General features: G+C 17.8%; 5 protein-coding genes across 5 annotated transcripts; 3 read left to right on the plus strand and 2 right to left on the minus strand.

The window, feature by feature from the left end:
• Positions 1-539: 539 nt before the first annotated feature.
• Positions 540-1,727, plus strand: PGAL8A_00203400 (calmodulin-like protein, putative; the record flags this gene model as incomplete). The annotated part of the gene is made up of 3 exons (XM_028670728.1): positions 540-782; positions 1,260-1,606; positions 1,694-1,727. The coding sequence occupies 3 exons, from the start codon at positions 540-542 to the stop codon at positions 1,725-1,727; spliced, it is 624 nt and encodes a 207-aa protein (XP_028527452.1).
• Positions 1,728-2,954: 1,227 nt separating this feature from the next.
• Positions 2,955-4,294, plus strand: PGAL8A_00203500 (apicoplast 1-acyl-sn-glycerol-3-phosphate, putative; the record flags this gene model as incomplete). The annotated part of the gene is made up of 3 exons (XM_028670729.1): positions 2,955-3,168; positions 3,460-4,073; positions 4,244-4,294. 3 exons carry the CDS (start codon positions 2,955-2,957, stop codon positions 4,292-4,294), a joined length of 879 nt encoding a protein of 292 aa, XP_028527453.1.
• Positions 4,295-5,396: 1,102 nt separating this feature from the next.
• On the plus strand, positions 5,397-7,122 carry PGAL8A_00203600 (conserved Plasmodium protein, unknown function; the record flags this gene model as incomplete). Its single annotated transcript, XM_028670730.1, has 3 exons — positions 5,397-6,756; positions 6,878-6,948; positions 7,078-7,122. The coding sequence occupies 3 exons, from the start codon at positions 5,397-5,399 to the stop codon at positions 7,120-7,122; spliced, it is 1,476 nt and encodes a 491-aa protein (XP_028527454.1).
• A 28-nt stretch (positions 7,123-7,150) lies between these two features.
• PGAL8A_00203650 (mitotic checkpoint protein BUB3, putative) lies at positions 7,151-9,038 on the minus strand (the record flags this gene model as incomplete). The annotated part of the gene is made up of 7 exons (XM_028670731.1): positions 7,151-7,295; positions 7,406-7,504; positions 7,580-7,789; positions 7,873-7,931; positions 8,048-8,199; positions 8,519-8,729; positions 8,949-9,038. 7 exons carry the CDS (start codon positions 9,036-9,038, stop codon positions 7,151-7,153), a joined length of 966 nt encoding a protein of 321 aa, XP_028527455.1.
• Positions 9,039-10,306: 1,268 nt separating this feature from the next.
• Positions 10,307-14,501, minus strand: PGAL8A_00203700 (eukaryotic initiation factor 2alpha kinase 1, putative; the record flags this gene model as incomplete). Its single annotated transcript, XM_028670733.1, has 2 exons — positions 10,307-14,312; positions 14,398-14,501. 2 exons carry the CDS (start codon positions 14,499-14,501, stop codon positions 10,307-10,309), a joined length of 4,110 nt encoding a protein of 1,369 aa, XP_028527456.1.
• Between the last annotated feature and the right edge of the window lie 628 nt (positions 14,502-15,129).

Raw genomic sequence — 15,129 nt, forward strand, 5'->3', positions numbered from 1 at the left:
TGTAAAAGAAAAGAGCTAATATGCATTTATATTTTTAGATGCATAAATATATTTATATATAATAGGTATGTCGTTTTTTAATTGTGCTTAAAAAGATTTTTAGTGAGGATATTATTTTAATAAAAAAAAAAAAAAAATAATAAAAATAAAATAATTAATTATAAAAATAAAATAAATATCATTATTAAAAGGAAGTTTTTTTATTAATATGAATTCTATTTATTTTTCTATTTCATTTTTTTCTATGGTAGGATACAATAATTGAGAATATACTTAATATTTATTTTTATTTTCTGATATATTTTTTCTTTCTTTATTATTTTTTATTTATTATTTTTTATCTTTTATTTTTTATTTTTCTTTTCTTTTTCTTTTTTATTTTAACTTAATTTTTTTTTTTTTTTCATTTTGCACACCGAACTTACTAATAGGTTTTTTATTTCCATAATATACTAATGGAATATTCTATTATTATAATAAAAATATGTTAATATAAAAAAAAATTTATTTAATTATTAAAAAGAAAAAAAAAAAAAAAAATGAATGAAAAACCATATATACCAGTAATTGAGAAATTAAATAATGAAAAGAATCCAAATTTTTATATATGTGGAAATGGGTATATAGCACCATTAGACATAAAAAACTTAAAAAAGATTTCTAATACAGAGAAAAAAAATTTGCAAAGGGTTTTTAAAATGATGGATAAAGATAATACAGGAAAAATTTCAGTTTGTAATTTACATGATATTTTACATAAATATAATTACAAAATTTCAAAGGTTATATTTGTAAATTAATTATTTATTTATATATATATATATATATTTTTTTTTTTTGCGTTTAAATATATGAGTTTATTACTTATTATATTTTATAATAATTAGAATTTAGTTTTAAAGAAAGATGTATTCTTTTTCTTTACTATGTGCTGTATTATCACAAAAATTTTTTCTACTTACAAATGAAGCATAAAAAAAAAAAAAAATTAGATAAAATATAATGAAATATAGTAGAGTAACATAATAGTTTATAATTTTGTAAGTATAAACTTTAAATATATAAAGTTATATAAATCAATATTTTTATTTTATTATTTTTTTGACATCACTAAATTATTTAGTAACTTTTTCATTTTATTACTTAATATTCTTTTTATAAATTTTTATAGAATCTTACACTTTGATTTTGTCTTACTACTTTTACTAATTGCTCATATTACATTAATAAATTATTATTTTATTTTTTTTTTTTATTAGAGTGAGGTAGAAAGGATGATATGGGAATTTGATGATAATATGGATAATTGTTTAGATTATGATGAAATTTATTTTTTATATTTAAGATGTGTTAATGATAAAAAAAAGCAGGTTCCAAGTGACTTATATAATATTATTCAGTTTTTTATGTTTGATTATGAAATGAATGGATATATAACTGTTGAAAAAACATTACAAATTTTATATGTACGTTTTGGTAGAGAAAAAATGGACTTAGAAGTTCAAGAAATTTTTGGTGATAAATATGAAGATGAATCAGGGGTAGAAAAACAAATTTATTTAAGGGAATATTTAGACAATGAAAAAAAAAGAATTCACAAATTTAAGTAAAAATTGTATATATTTATATATATAATATTTAAATACATAATATTCTTATATATATATTTTTTTTTTTTTTTTTTTTGCTTCAGAGCTGAAAGCAATAAAAAGGGTGGAAAAATGTAAAGTAACTTAAAATTTAAACAATTACAAAAACTCTTATGAAATATTTAAAAATTTCATTTAATATAAAATCAAATATTATATAATTCATGTTTTAGCTATATTAAAATATAATTGTCTAAGTTATTAAATATTATAAACAATATACATTTCTTGGGATATTTTAAAAAAATTTAACATCTTCATAAGAAAAACTTTTAAGATTATTAATACAATTCTTTAATTCTTTTTTTTTTCTTACAAATTAAAAAAAAAAATAAAAAAAAAAAAAAAAATCTCGATTTTATATGCATTAAAAGAAATACAAAAAACAAACTTTCATTATATTCAATTTAATTTTTTTTTAGTGTAATTTTAAGTAATGCATAAAAATAGTTATATTTTCATTAATACACAATGAAAATAATACTTTTTTTATATAATAATATATTTATAAACTTAAAAAAGTAAAGATAGTGCTAGATAATTCTTTAAACTATTATGCTATTAAAAAAAAATATGTAAATTCTACATATTTTTTAATGATATTTTTTTTTTTTTTTTTTTTGTATATATAAAAATTTCTAAAATCTCATATTAAATCTTTATTAAAAAACACGTAATTATAAGTATATTCATTTTTAAGTTTTCAATGTTCTTTTCATTTGTAATTTATACTTAAAATCTTTTATTAAGGAGATGATAAAAAAAATAAATAATAATTTTGCTTTTCATAGTATTACTACTATAAAAATTATTTAAAATAATTTTTTTTATCAAACATTAATCTATTTTACAATTTTATTAATTCCTTATTAAAATGATTATATTTAAAATTTTTTTTTAATTAAAAAAAAAAAATATATTTTAATATAAGAAAATGTATGATTATCATATTCATTAAATTTTTTTTTTTTTTTTTTTTTTGTTAGAATCTACAATAAGAATTATATAATGTGAAGTGTAATTTTTAAATTTTTTATTTTAAAGCTATATATAATACATATTCTTTGTTTATTTTATTTTATTTTTTTTTTAATTGTATTTTTTTAATTACATTTAATATATTCTTCCTTTCCTTATATTACATTTATTTGATTATTCCAGTAGAAATTATTTATGCAATTTAGGGTTAAGTATATTGTGAACTTTTTAGTTGTGATAAAGGGCTTAAAACGTAATTTGTTACGCTAGCTGTTCTTATAAATTGTACAAAGTTAAAATTATAGTAACTTAAATTTTTTAGGAAAAATGGAAAATAATGAAGAAAAAAAAGAACAGAAAACTAACTTTTATTTTAGATTAATTATATCTTTTCATATTTTTATGTTAATGTTAATATCATTAGTAATATCACTATGTTTTCAACTTATATCTTGTGTATTATTTTTACCATTGTTGATATATAGCAAAAGAATTAGGTTAATAATATTAGGAGCTTCTTTTAAATGTTGTTGTTATTTTGGTAAATAAAAAAAAAAAAAAAAAACGTTAAATTACAAATGAGAAAAAATAAAAAGAAAAACATTTGAAAAAAAAATGGAAGATATATTAAACGTAACGATAAACATAAAACTACATGAATTAACAGTTGTATTTGAACATCATTAAAAAAAATAAATAGAAAAAGAAAAAAATAAAATATATTAGAACAAGTTTTTTTCATTCTGATGGCTTTATATTATATAATATATATATATATATATATATATATATATATATATATATATTAATTTCTTTTTTTTTTTTATTATAGTATGCTCTCCATTGAATCCATTTTGGAAAGTAAAGGTAATAAGAAAATGTAAGAAAAATTATAAGCCTACTAAAACTTTATTATTTATTAATCATTTATCTGCTGTGGATCCATGGGTAATTACATCATGCATATTACCATGGGAGATGAAATTTGCTTTTAAAAGTACATTATTTAGAATACCTATAGCTGGCCAGTCTTTGTATCTATCGGGAGATATTCCAGTTTATTTTAGTAAAGGAAGAGGCGGATGGGAAGTAAAACCTGAAAGCAAAGAAAAACTTATGAAAACTTGCAAAGAATATAGTGATTTAAAAATTGGGATTGCAGTATTCCCAGAAGGTACAAGATCTCTAAGTGGTCAATTACAATTATTTAAATCAGGATTCTTTAAATTTGCAATTGAGAATAATTGTGAAATATTACCATGTGCATTACATGGTTCTAATAAAGCATGGCCTATTAAATCTAAATTATTAGATAAAGGAACTATGTATTTTTCTTTTGGAGAGCCATTTTATCCTACCCCTGGTATGACTTATCAAGAATTAATGGATAAAACAAGGAAAGCCATTTTTGATTTGATTAAAGAATTCCCTGATTACGATCCTGAGGTAAAAAAAAGAAAGTTGTAAAGGATTATTTTTATATATATCATTTGCATATTTGTTTTCTGTCTTAATAATTTTATTAGCAGATTTTTATTATATATTTTAAATATACGAAAATATTCCTTCGTTTAATCATATAAATTAAATATATATATTTTTTTTTTCATCTACAGAAGGATAAGTTATTAAACGAATATCCACAAGTAAGAGGACATGGAATATGACTGTTACTTTTCCTTTTCTTATTTAATGTATTTGCTTTTTTTTTTTTTTTTTTTTTTTTTTTTTTTTAAACAAGAAAAAATATATAAAAATTGATTCTTTTTGTTATATTGCTACCTTTTTTTTTTTTTTTTTATTATTAAAATTTTAATATTAATAAAAAAAAAATAAAAAATTTTCTTGGAAAAAACTATTTAGTTTTTTTCCTTTTACATTTTAAATATGTTTGAAATTTTTCCATTTTCTCATAATATATATCTGATTAATTTAAAAAAAAAAAAAAAAAGATATAACATGTTTTAGGTAAAGGAAGTGTAATTTTATTTTATTTTTATGTTTTTTCTTCTATATTTTATTAATTACCAAATATGCAGTTATCACACCCGCTTTTACAACTAAATTTATACACAAAAAAAAGTTTTAAAAATGGAAATTATATAAATATGTTAAGCATAAAATAAAAATTTTAAATTACATGTAAAAAAATATATAAATGTAAATAATTTTTTATATGCATAGTTCATTTTTTTTTTTTTTTTTTTTATAATAGTTTACCAATCATTAATATCAGGTATATTTAATAAATCTGGTGGTTCTGTTTCATCTTTTAAATTTTCTTCGAATTTTTTTGTATTTGAAACATTTGTCTTTTTTATATTACTAGAAAAATATATTTTTTTGAAATTTTTATTTTTATAAAAATGAGTAAAGTTGCATAAGAACGAATTTTTCTTTTTAATAAACATCTTAAGTAATAATAAAGTAATTTATCAGCTGTTTAAAAAATGTTGAAGTTTATTAATAGAAAAAAAAAAAATATATATAAAATGTATAAATGCATATTTAAAAAAAGATTGAGCACAAAAAATATGTTTAAAAAAGATATATTTTTATGCATATATAACAATTAAAAAAAAAAAAAAAAAAAAAAAAAATATAAAAGCAATAAAATTATAAAAAAGTAAATATATATTTATATATAGATATATGAAGATAGTTAAAAAAAAAAATAATTAAAAGAAAAAAAATTAATTAAAAAAAAAGGTAACTAATTTATTATAAAGGATAAATTTTAATTAAAAATATATCATAAAGTTATTTATCATGTCCTTAGAAAAGTTTGATGAGTTTGAGATTATTGAAAAACATTACAATTTTAAAAACAATGTAAAAAAATTAGATGAAAATGAAGAGGATAAAATAATTTATTTGCTAATAGTTTGTAAAAATAAAATTGAAGTAGAAAAAGAGAATAAAGAAAATCTAAATAATTATATAAAAGCACTAAAAATTCTTATCTTTTATATACCTTTTAATGATTCATTAAAAAAAAAAATAACAGAAAAGAAAATTTATAAATTTTTATTACTAGGTAAAAGTTTTAATATTTCAAATAATTTAAGTGAAGAGCCATGTAACAATTTAAACAAAAGTTCAAACGTAAGTTCTGTTAACAAATTAAATGAATACTTAATTTATGAGGTTGATAAATATGAGTTAATATTTTTAATTAATTTAATAACACACAATGAAAAAAATGAAGAAATATTTGAATTTCTTTACCCTTCTTATGTCTATTATATTATTTTAAACAAAAGTAATATGGACAATATATTTATGCTTCTGAATAATTTTATAATAAACCGAAAAACATATGAATTGTTAAATAAATTGAACGATCTTTCTTTACTTATTTTTTTGTCAGTTATTGATTCTTTGAAGAAAATTAAAAATCAAATAAATATTTGTAATTATTTTTATGTTTTTATTGAAAATTCACTAAAATATGAAAATAAACTATTTTTAAATATTTTTGAAAATTTGAAGAAATTGTATACAGATTTTTTTGAATATATCAAAAAATTAAAGGAAAATTTTTTATTTTCAAATATGTTAAAAAAATGGAAAATTATAAATAAGAAAGAGAATAAGTATTATCTATTAAAATATATTGCATTAATGTTTAGATTAGTTCTTGAAACTTTATATAATATTCTAGATGAGAAAAATTTAGATAATGAACAAATTTCTAAATACCAAAATTTATACAGAACTATAATTGAAGAAATCAAAAATAATTTAATTTATATTAATGAAATAAATTATTTTGATAATTTTGACATTTCACATATAGATTTATATAACAAAAATATTTTATTTATGGATATGTTCATTTATTACAGAAAAAATTTTATTTTAGAAAATTTTAAACTTATTTTATTTATTTCTAATATATTCAGTGATCGATATGAAGAGTTAGACTACTTGTCATGTGAAGAAAAAAAAAATTTTATTGATATCATTTTTGTTTATTTAAAAACAATATCAAAAATGAGAAACAGTCATATATTAGAAAAACAGGAAATTCTTTATCACAAATTTATTTTAAATAGATATATTATTAGTGCTGTAGCAAATTTTTCTTCAGATAACATTATTTCAAATTATGTCAAAAAGATAAATGGTAAATACACAAAAAAAGTAATTATATAAAATAAACTTACATATATATGTATTAATAAACAAAAAAAGTATAATAAAAAGGTATAAAATATGCACACACTTTATTTTAATTTTTCTTTAAGGTATTGATGTTTTGAGAAAATTTATGTACATAGATGATAAAGATACATGTTTACCTGAATATTCTATTTTGGTAAGATAATTTAACAAGATGTAAATTAAGTATTACACACATATTAAACTCACATATATTTTAAATAAAAATAAATAATAATATAAAACTTTTTTTTTTTTTTTTTTTTTTTTTTTTTTTTATTATTAGGCCATTAAACATATAAAGGAAAATGAAAATTTTGAAGAGCTTTAAAGAAACATTATTTTTACTTTTTTTTGTGTTAACTTGGCTTAACATCTTTATCAGTTACTTTACGAATAATTACTGAATTCATTTTATCGTTTGGATTATTTGAATTTTTTAAATAAGATGAAACACAAATACAAATTTCATCACCTTCATTGTTGAATTTTACTTTTGTAATTCTTTAAAAAAAAAAAAAAAAAAAAAAAAAATAAAGAAAAATTAATCAAATTTAAATAATTATAAAATAAAATCTTTAGATAAATATGAATATAAAAAAATATAAAATTACTCATTTTTAAAATTCTGAGTTCTCCATATTCTTTTCCTGTTATAACCATCCCATACACACATAATCCCGTCAGAACCTCCTGTACAAAATGCTCCATATCTTTAAAAAAAAAAAAAAAAAAAATTAAAATAAGTTAAATGAATTTTTTTTTTTTAATTGTGTATTATTTTTAACATTGGATGAAAATCAATTGTATTAATTGGATATGCAACTTCTGATTCATCTGTTTTTATTCTATGACATCTAAATGAATAATTTTTTGATTGAACAGATGGATTGTTATCAAAAAGTTCCCAAGCAACCCTTCCTTCTATTGATGATACAACAAATCCTTTTTGATTAGGAAAGGCTTTTATACATCTAAATTGATAGCGTAATATGTTGCTAAATATAAAAAAAAAAAAAAAAAAAAAAATTAGAGAAATTAAAGTGTGACATAATATTATAAAAATATGTAATATTTATACTCTTTATAATATGGATTATGAAAACTGTCTATTCCTTTCTGTGTATCAAATATATATGTCTATGAAACAAGGAAAAAATAAAAATTTATATATTAAAATTAAGTGAAAAAAAAATTTTACTTATTTTTAAAAGTATAAAATTTTTAGTATATTGGTAATCTTTTTTTTCTTTTACTCTTTTTAGACTATCACATGCTAATAATTTTGTTTCGTTTATATCCATTGAACATATTAAACCAAAAGTAGAGATTTCACAAATTAAACCATTTTTAGTTCTATCATCAAATATATTCAAACCTTTATTCCAGTCAGACACACATAGAAAATCTTAAAAAAAAAGGAAATTTTTTATAAAATCTTTTTATAACTGTTTTGATAAACTAATGTAATGAATTTAATATAAACATATATATATATATATATATTTAAAAAAGCTAAGTTAAATAAAAAAAAGCAGATAATATATTTTTATATGTACATTTTAAAAAAAAAAAACCAAAATAATAAATATAAAAAAAAAAAAAAAATTATATTAATATGAAATAAACATAATAATTCTTTTTAAGAATACAATTAGAATAATAGTTTATTAATGTATCAAATTTTTTAATGAAAAGTAAAATTACTTTAATTTTTTTTTTATTACTTGAAGATTTTTGATAGCATATATTATTAATAACATTTTTATGTCTATACAACTTTACAATAATGTCTTTATTAAAATCGTATGAATATAGAATTTCATCTAATCCCCCATAAATAATTTTATCATTAATGCATGTGTGACTAAGTATTGGTGTGTTTGTTATTATTTTTTTTAACAGCTTATTTTCTTTTGTATTATAAAATTGTAAACTCTAAAATAAAATAAAATAATATACAAATAGTATACACATTTGCTATTATCCATAATTATGTACATTAAGGTACTAAGGTAGTTATATATATATATATATAAAATATTTGCTATGAACATGATAAAAAAAAAATATTATTATAAATAGTTCATATGTTTATAATTTTCTATTTCATTCTTTTTTGTAATTTATTTTATTATAATTGAATTAAATTGTTACTTTATCCCATGATGATATAATTAGAATGTTGTTTTTATAAGAAGCGTCACTTATTGTATCTGATGGTGGACTTACTAATTCAGTGATCATTTTTTATATTTTATGTTTCATTAAAAAAGAAAAGAGAAATAAAATTTACAATAAGAAGCATTTTTAAATAATTTCTCTTGTTTTTTATTTTTCTTCTATGCGTTATTATATTGTGAATTCTTACATAAGTATTTCTTTTTTATATCAAGATATTTATAACATTTTTTTTACTTTTTTTTTTTTTTTTTTTTTTTTTTTTCAAGTGCATTTTTTATTTATATATTACAAGTAGTATTAAAAACAATTTTTAAAAATTAAAATATCATGTACTACAAGTAATCAAACTGGCCAAAATATAAAAAGCGAAATGAAAAAAATAAATAATGTTTATAAATTCTCACCTTAATATTTGTGAAGTTATCTTAATAATTAAAATTATAAAAAAAATACAAGAAAATGTGTGATATAGAATATTTTATTGAATTAACTTATGTTATATTTACTATTTTACCTTTGAATAATATGAATTAAATGAAATCAGAAGAATATATAGAGAGCATAAAAAATGCATACTCTTTTTGATCATTAAAAGTAATAATAATAATAATAATAGTGATAATAAAAAATTTTAAAACCGTACATATAATATAATAGTAAAATTGGAATTATATTTCATTTATATTTATATAATTTTCTTAGAGAAACATATTATATGCTTTAATAGAAGTTTAATAATAAAAGAAAAAAACAAAATGAAAAAAGAATGATAGAAAAAATAGACACTTGTTTAAAAAAAAAAAAAAAAACAATAAAATTGAATTTGTAGAATTTATTGAGTCAAATATACATTTTTCTATTTTAAGTATATTCAAACATATAAATGAATACAAAAAAAAGAAAAAGAATAATAAAAAGAGATGAAACGAAATAAATTAAAATAAAATAGAGATACACTTAAAAAATAAAAAAGTATAAAAAGAACAAAAAAAAAAAAAAAAATATATATATATATAAATAAACAGAAAAAAAGAAAAGATACACATATATTAAAAATGAGGATATTCATATATGTTGAATTACAAATACGTAATTTTAAAAAGTTATAAAAAGAAAAATAATTAATAATACATATATATCATAACCATAAAAATCAATCAATGAGATATTGTTAATAAAAAAAAAAAAAAAAAAGCGAAAACATATTTTATGTACTTCTAGCCAAAAGTAATCCAAGATACTTATTAAAAATTACGTTTTATATTTATATACAGAATTAAGAAATTTAATAATTATATATATTTAAACATTTATTTATTTTAGAACCATAACTATATATTTTTAATTATGTAATTTATTAATTCATCTTGTTGCATATAATTATACTCTTGATTATTACCATTAAACACTTTATATATAACTTCATTAAATTTTATGGGATTTAATGGATTAAATGAGGTATCATTACTATTAGATTTGATTGTTATAACAAATTGAATTTTGTTTGGTTTAAAATTTTTCATTTTTTTTTTTAAATTTGCATTAAGAGAAAAATAGGTATACGATGATATATTTTTACTTAATAATTTTTTTGATAAATCGTATGCAATTAATAGGTTTGTTATTTCGTATACTTGAATTAAAACTTTTGGGGAAGAATAATTAAGATGATTACTTAATGACGGTTGAATCAACTGATTTGTACATGCAAAATTATTCTGATCAACTGATAAGAAAAAATTTTTGAAGATCTGTGACTTTTCTGATGTTGCATTTGATTGGATATTAAATGATAATTTTTCAGTTGATTCTATTACTTTTAAATATATTTTTTCTAAGTTAATTTCCACACCATATGCTTTTATATTTAATAAGTTTTTATTATTACTATTCATATTTTGAATGATTTTATCAAATTTCCCTCCATAAGCTATTATATCTTTATTTTTGCTTTCAGATATCACATAAAATATAATTTCATTTGAAAATACAGTTTCCTCATAATTTAAAAATAAGTCAAAACATGTGTTATCTATTATAGAACTTGTTCCTATAAAATTGTTAATTTTTTTTACCTTGTCTAATAATAAAAAAATTTTCATTTTATTTATTTCATCTTTATTTTCATGGAAATTATTATTCTTATTTAAAATGTCACATGATACTTTAGCTAAACTACTACTAACATTTGATATATCCATATAAGTAGTACTACTTTTACTATTTAAAAGTGTATCCTTTTTATTTAATATATTTAATATAAATTTATTTAAAGTGTTTAAATATTCATCTACCTTGTTATTTTCACATTTTAATTGAAATAAATTGAATATATAATCTGATATTTTTGATATATTATCAATTGTTTTATATTTCTGAACTATAGCACTAATTGATGATTTATTAACTAATATGGTAGAATTTTTTTTTAAATGAATACTTAATTCATAAGATACATCTTCAGGAACTTCAAAACATTCATTTAATATTACGGGTAGTAAATCTATATAAGACCATACAAACAACAATTTATTAAAGTAGGATATGTGATTATATAAACTATAAACAGATACTATTATATCTGCATTGGAAAATATAGAAAGATAGTTTAATTCTTCTTGCCCATAAATATTCTTAGAACTTATTAGAATGCAGTAAAATATTTTTTCTACCTCTTCTGGATATATTGAATTAAGATCCCTTTTTATTTGCTTATTTTTTATTATTTGGCTTTTATATGTAAAACCATATGTATAAAATTTTAAAAAAAAATTAGCTTCATTATATTTATTATAGGATTCAATGTTTTCATATATATATTCCGAAAAAGATAAAAAAAACGAAAAACGTAAAGTAATAGTATTTCCATATATATCTAACATATAGAACAAATTATTATAGTTTTTATTTTTATTTGTATTAACATAAATATTGGCTATTTTATTTTCTTTTTTTTTATTTACATATGAACTATTATATTCATCAATAAAAGTATTGTCAAAATCTATATAATACTTATTTAGTAAAATGATAGGAGTAATTATAAAAATAGCACCTCTATTTTTAAGTGATTTAATAATTTTTTTTTTAATATTTTTTTTTATTTCTGTATCTTCAGTGAATACTTTAGCAGTTTGAAAGGTTAATAAATCTTCTTTTTTTTTTATTTTTTCTTCTTTCATATTGTCAAACTTATCAAATAGAGTACTAATAATTGTATGAACTTCCTCACAATTTCTTTTATTTTCTACCAAATTATAAATTTCTGTAAAGTCCTTTTCAAAAGAAAAAAGAAAGTTATCATGTAGTAAACTATAAGCACAAGATCTGTCTTGAGGATTTATAGCTAATAGACTAGATAAAAATTGAAATTTCTTATGGTCTGATTTCATATAATCAGGATATATACCTTTTAATAAATTAGATAGAACAATCGATCTTTCCATTGAAGTAGAAAAAGGTTCATGAAACATCTCAAAAAACACTACACCTAAAGAAAAAAGATCAGCCTTTTGATCAAAATGTTCTCCATTTAATTGTTCAGGTGATATATAGTGAACTGTTCCTGCTGATGGATTTATTTTATTGTTATCAATTTTTGTTGTTAATCCAAAATCTCCAATTTTAGCTGTTAGGATATTATCACTTATTTGTAAAAAAATATTGGATGGTTTTATATCTCTATGCATTATTTTCATATCATGTATATATGCTATTCCTTTTAGAATTTGTTTAATCAATTCCCATATTAGTTTTTCATTTTTATATATGAAACCACAATCTATTGCTTCTCTTAAAGTTTTTCCAGGGCAATATTCCATTAGTATATATAAATATTTATCATTAATATTCGTAACTTTATTTTTTTTATAATAATTACATAAAGTTTTTATTTCTTCCATATAAATATCTTTCTTTTTATTCTTCCTATTCTCATTTTTATTTAATACTTCATTATATAAATAGTAATCAATATTGTTTTCTACCCAAGCATCATAATACCTTACAATATTTTCGTGTTGTAATTTTGCAATCATGATTGCTTCCTCCATTATATAGCTATTATTCTCATTCTCATTAATATCAAAATTTGTATTCATATAGTTTCCTTTTTTATAATTGTTTAAAGTTATTTTTTTTAATGCATACGTAATGTTAAATCGTTTGTTTTTTACCTTCATTACATATCCAAATCCCCCACAACCTAAAATTTTTTCTTCTATAAAATCCCTGTAATATCTTGAATATTTTTCAATTATTTTCTTGCATATTTCATTTCCTTTATTGGACAACATAACTGTTAAAGGTATACTTTCATTTATATTTTTCATTATTTTTTTTTTTTTCTTTTCTTCCTCTCCTTCTTCTTCTTTTTCTTCAACCTTTTTTATATCTTTTTCACTTTTTTCTACAATTATATTATTTGGTTCGTTTTTCTTATTTATGTTATCTTTAAGAAAATTACTTATTTCTTCAGCATCTTCTAATGAAAATAGCACTTTATCATTTTTTTTATTTATTTCTTTATTACAAATTTTTAATTCATATCCATTTTCATTTATTTCTTTACTTTCCAAAAAATCTATATCTTCATGTATTCTCTTTAAATGATTTTTTTCTTTGTTCTTTTCTTTTTTAGTTTCATTAATATTTTTTATGTTATTATATTCACATTTTATTATTTCATTTGGAGTTCCCTTAGAATAATAAGATTTACATTGTTTTTTTTGATTTAGTTCATTTTTTTCATTATTTGAATATATATTTGTTTCAAAGGATGATAATATATCATTAGACTGTATATTTTTGTTTAAAAATGATATACTTTTTTGTTCAATCGCATCTTTTTCATCTATGCACTTATCTTTTATCATAGACTTTTTAACATCATTTTTTTCATTATCTTGATTTTTTAAATTATTTTCATTATGATGCAAGAGTTGCGTTCTGTTTTCAACATTTAACGTAAGGCTATCTTCACTTATGCAACAGGGGCATTTCATAAATTTTTTATCATTGATAGTATTATACAAATATAAAATACTTTCCTTAAAATTTAACTTTTCTTTAGTAATACAATCTAACTTATTTTTTAGTTTAAAATAATGACATTTATGCAATTTTGAATTATCTAAGCTGTAAATGAATTCTTTTTTATTAAAATCAATAGTTACTTCAATATCAGTATATCTTAACTCTTGCTTGTTAGGAATATAATTTTTTTCGTCTACTTTTAAACTTATATTAAGTATTGTTAATTCATGCTTTGAATTGCTATTTTCTTCTAAAAATAATATGCTATTAGAATCTTCATCTCCTATAACTTTTTTAAGTAATCTACAAATATTAAAAAAATTTATACAACCAAGTATTATATATATTATAATTTTAATTATTATATATATATATTTATAGTTGTTACCCTTCTTGGATAATATCTATATCAATATTTTTATTTATGTTTAATACATATATATCATTCATAACATTTTCAGCAGATATAAATGTGTTGTCTTCATTTATCATTTTTCCTTGAATTCTTAGATTTATGTATCTTCACCTTTATTATTTTTTTATTTAATTCTTTTGCTTTTTTTTTATTTTAATTTTTTTTTTTTTTTTTTTTTTTATAACAAATACTATGAATATAAACTTTTTTTTCAATTCTTTCTAATTTCGAAATATATTTTTTTAAATTTCTTTAATAAACCTTCTTTTTCACTTTCATTTTTTTGAGATAACATTTTTCTAATTTATGTGAGACATTTTTGAAAATTTTTTTAATGTAAATATTTCTTTTTAATATATATATTATTTCTATAGTCTTTATTACCTTTTACAAAGTTTTATTTTATTTTATTTTATTTTATTTTTTTTTTTTTTTGCTTTATTTTTTTTTTAATTTATATTTTACTCTTTTTTTTTTTTTTTTTTTTTTTTTTTTTTTTTTTTTTTTTTTTTTTTTTTTTTTTTTTTTATTTTTTTTTTTTTTTTTTTTTTTTTTTTTTATTTTTTTTTTTTTTTTTTTTTTTTTTTTTTATTTTTTTTTTTTTTTTTTTTTTTTTTTTTTATTTTTTTTTTTTTTTTTTTTTTTTTTTTTTATTTTTTTTTTTTTTTTTTTTTTTTTTTTTTATTTTTTTTTTTTTTTTTTTTT

This window comes from Plasmodium gallinaceum (genome assembly GCF_900005855.1).
Source record: "Plasmodium gallinaceum strain 8A genome assembly, contig: PGAL8A_v1_76, whole genome shotgun sequence".
NCBI lineage: Eukaryota > Apicomplexa > Aconoidasida > Haemosporida > Plasmodiidae > Plasmodium > Plasmodium gallinaceum.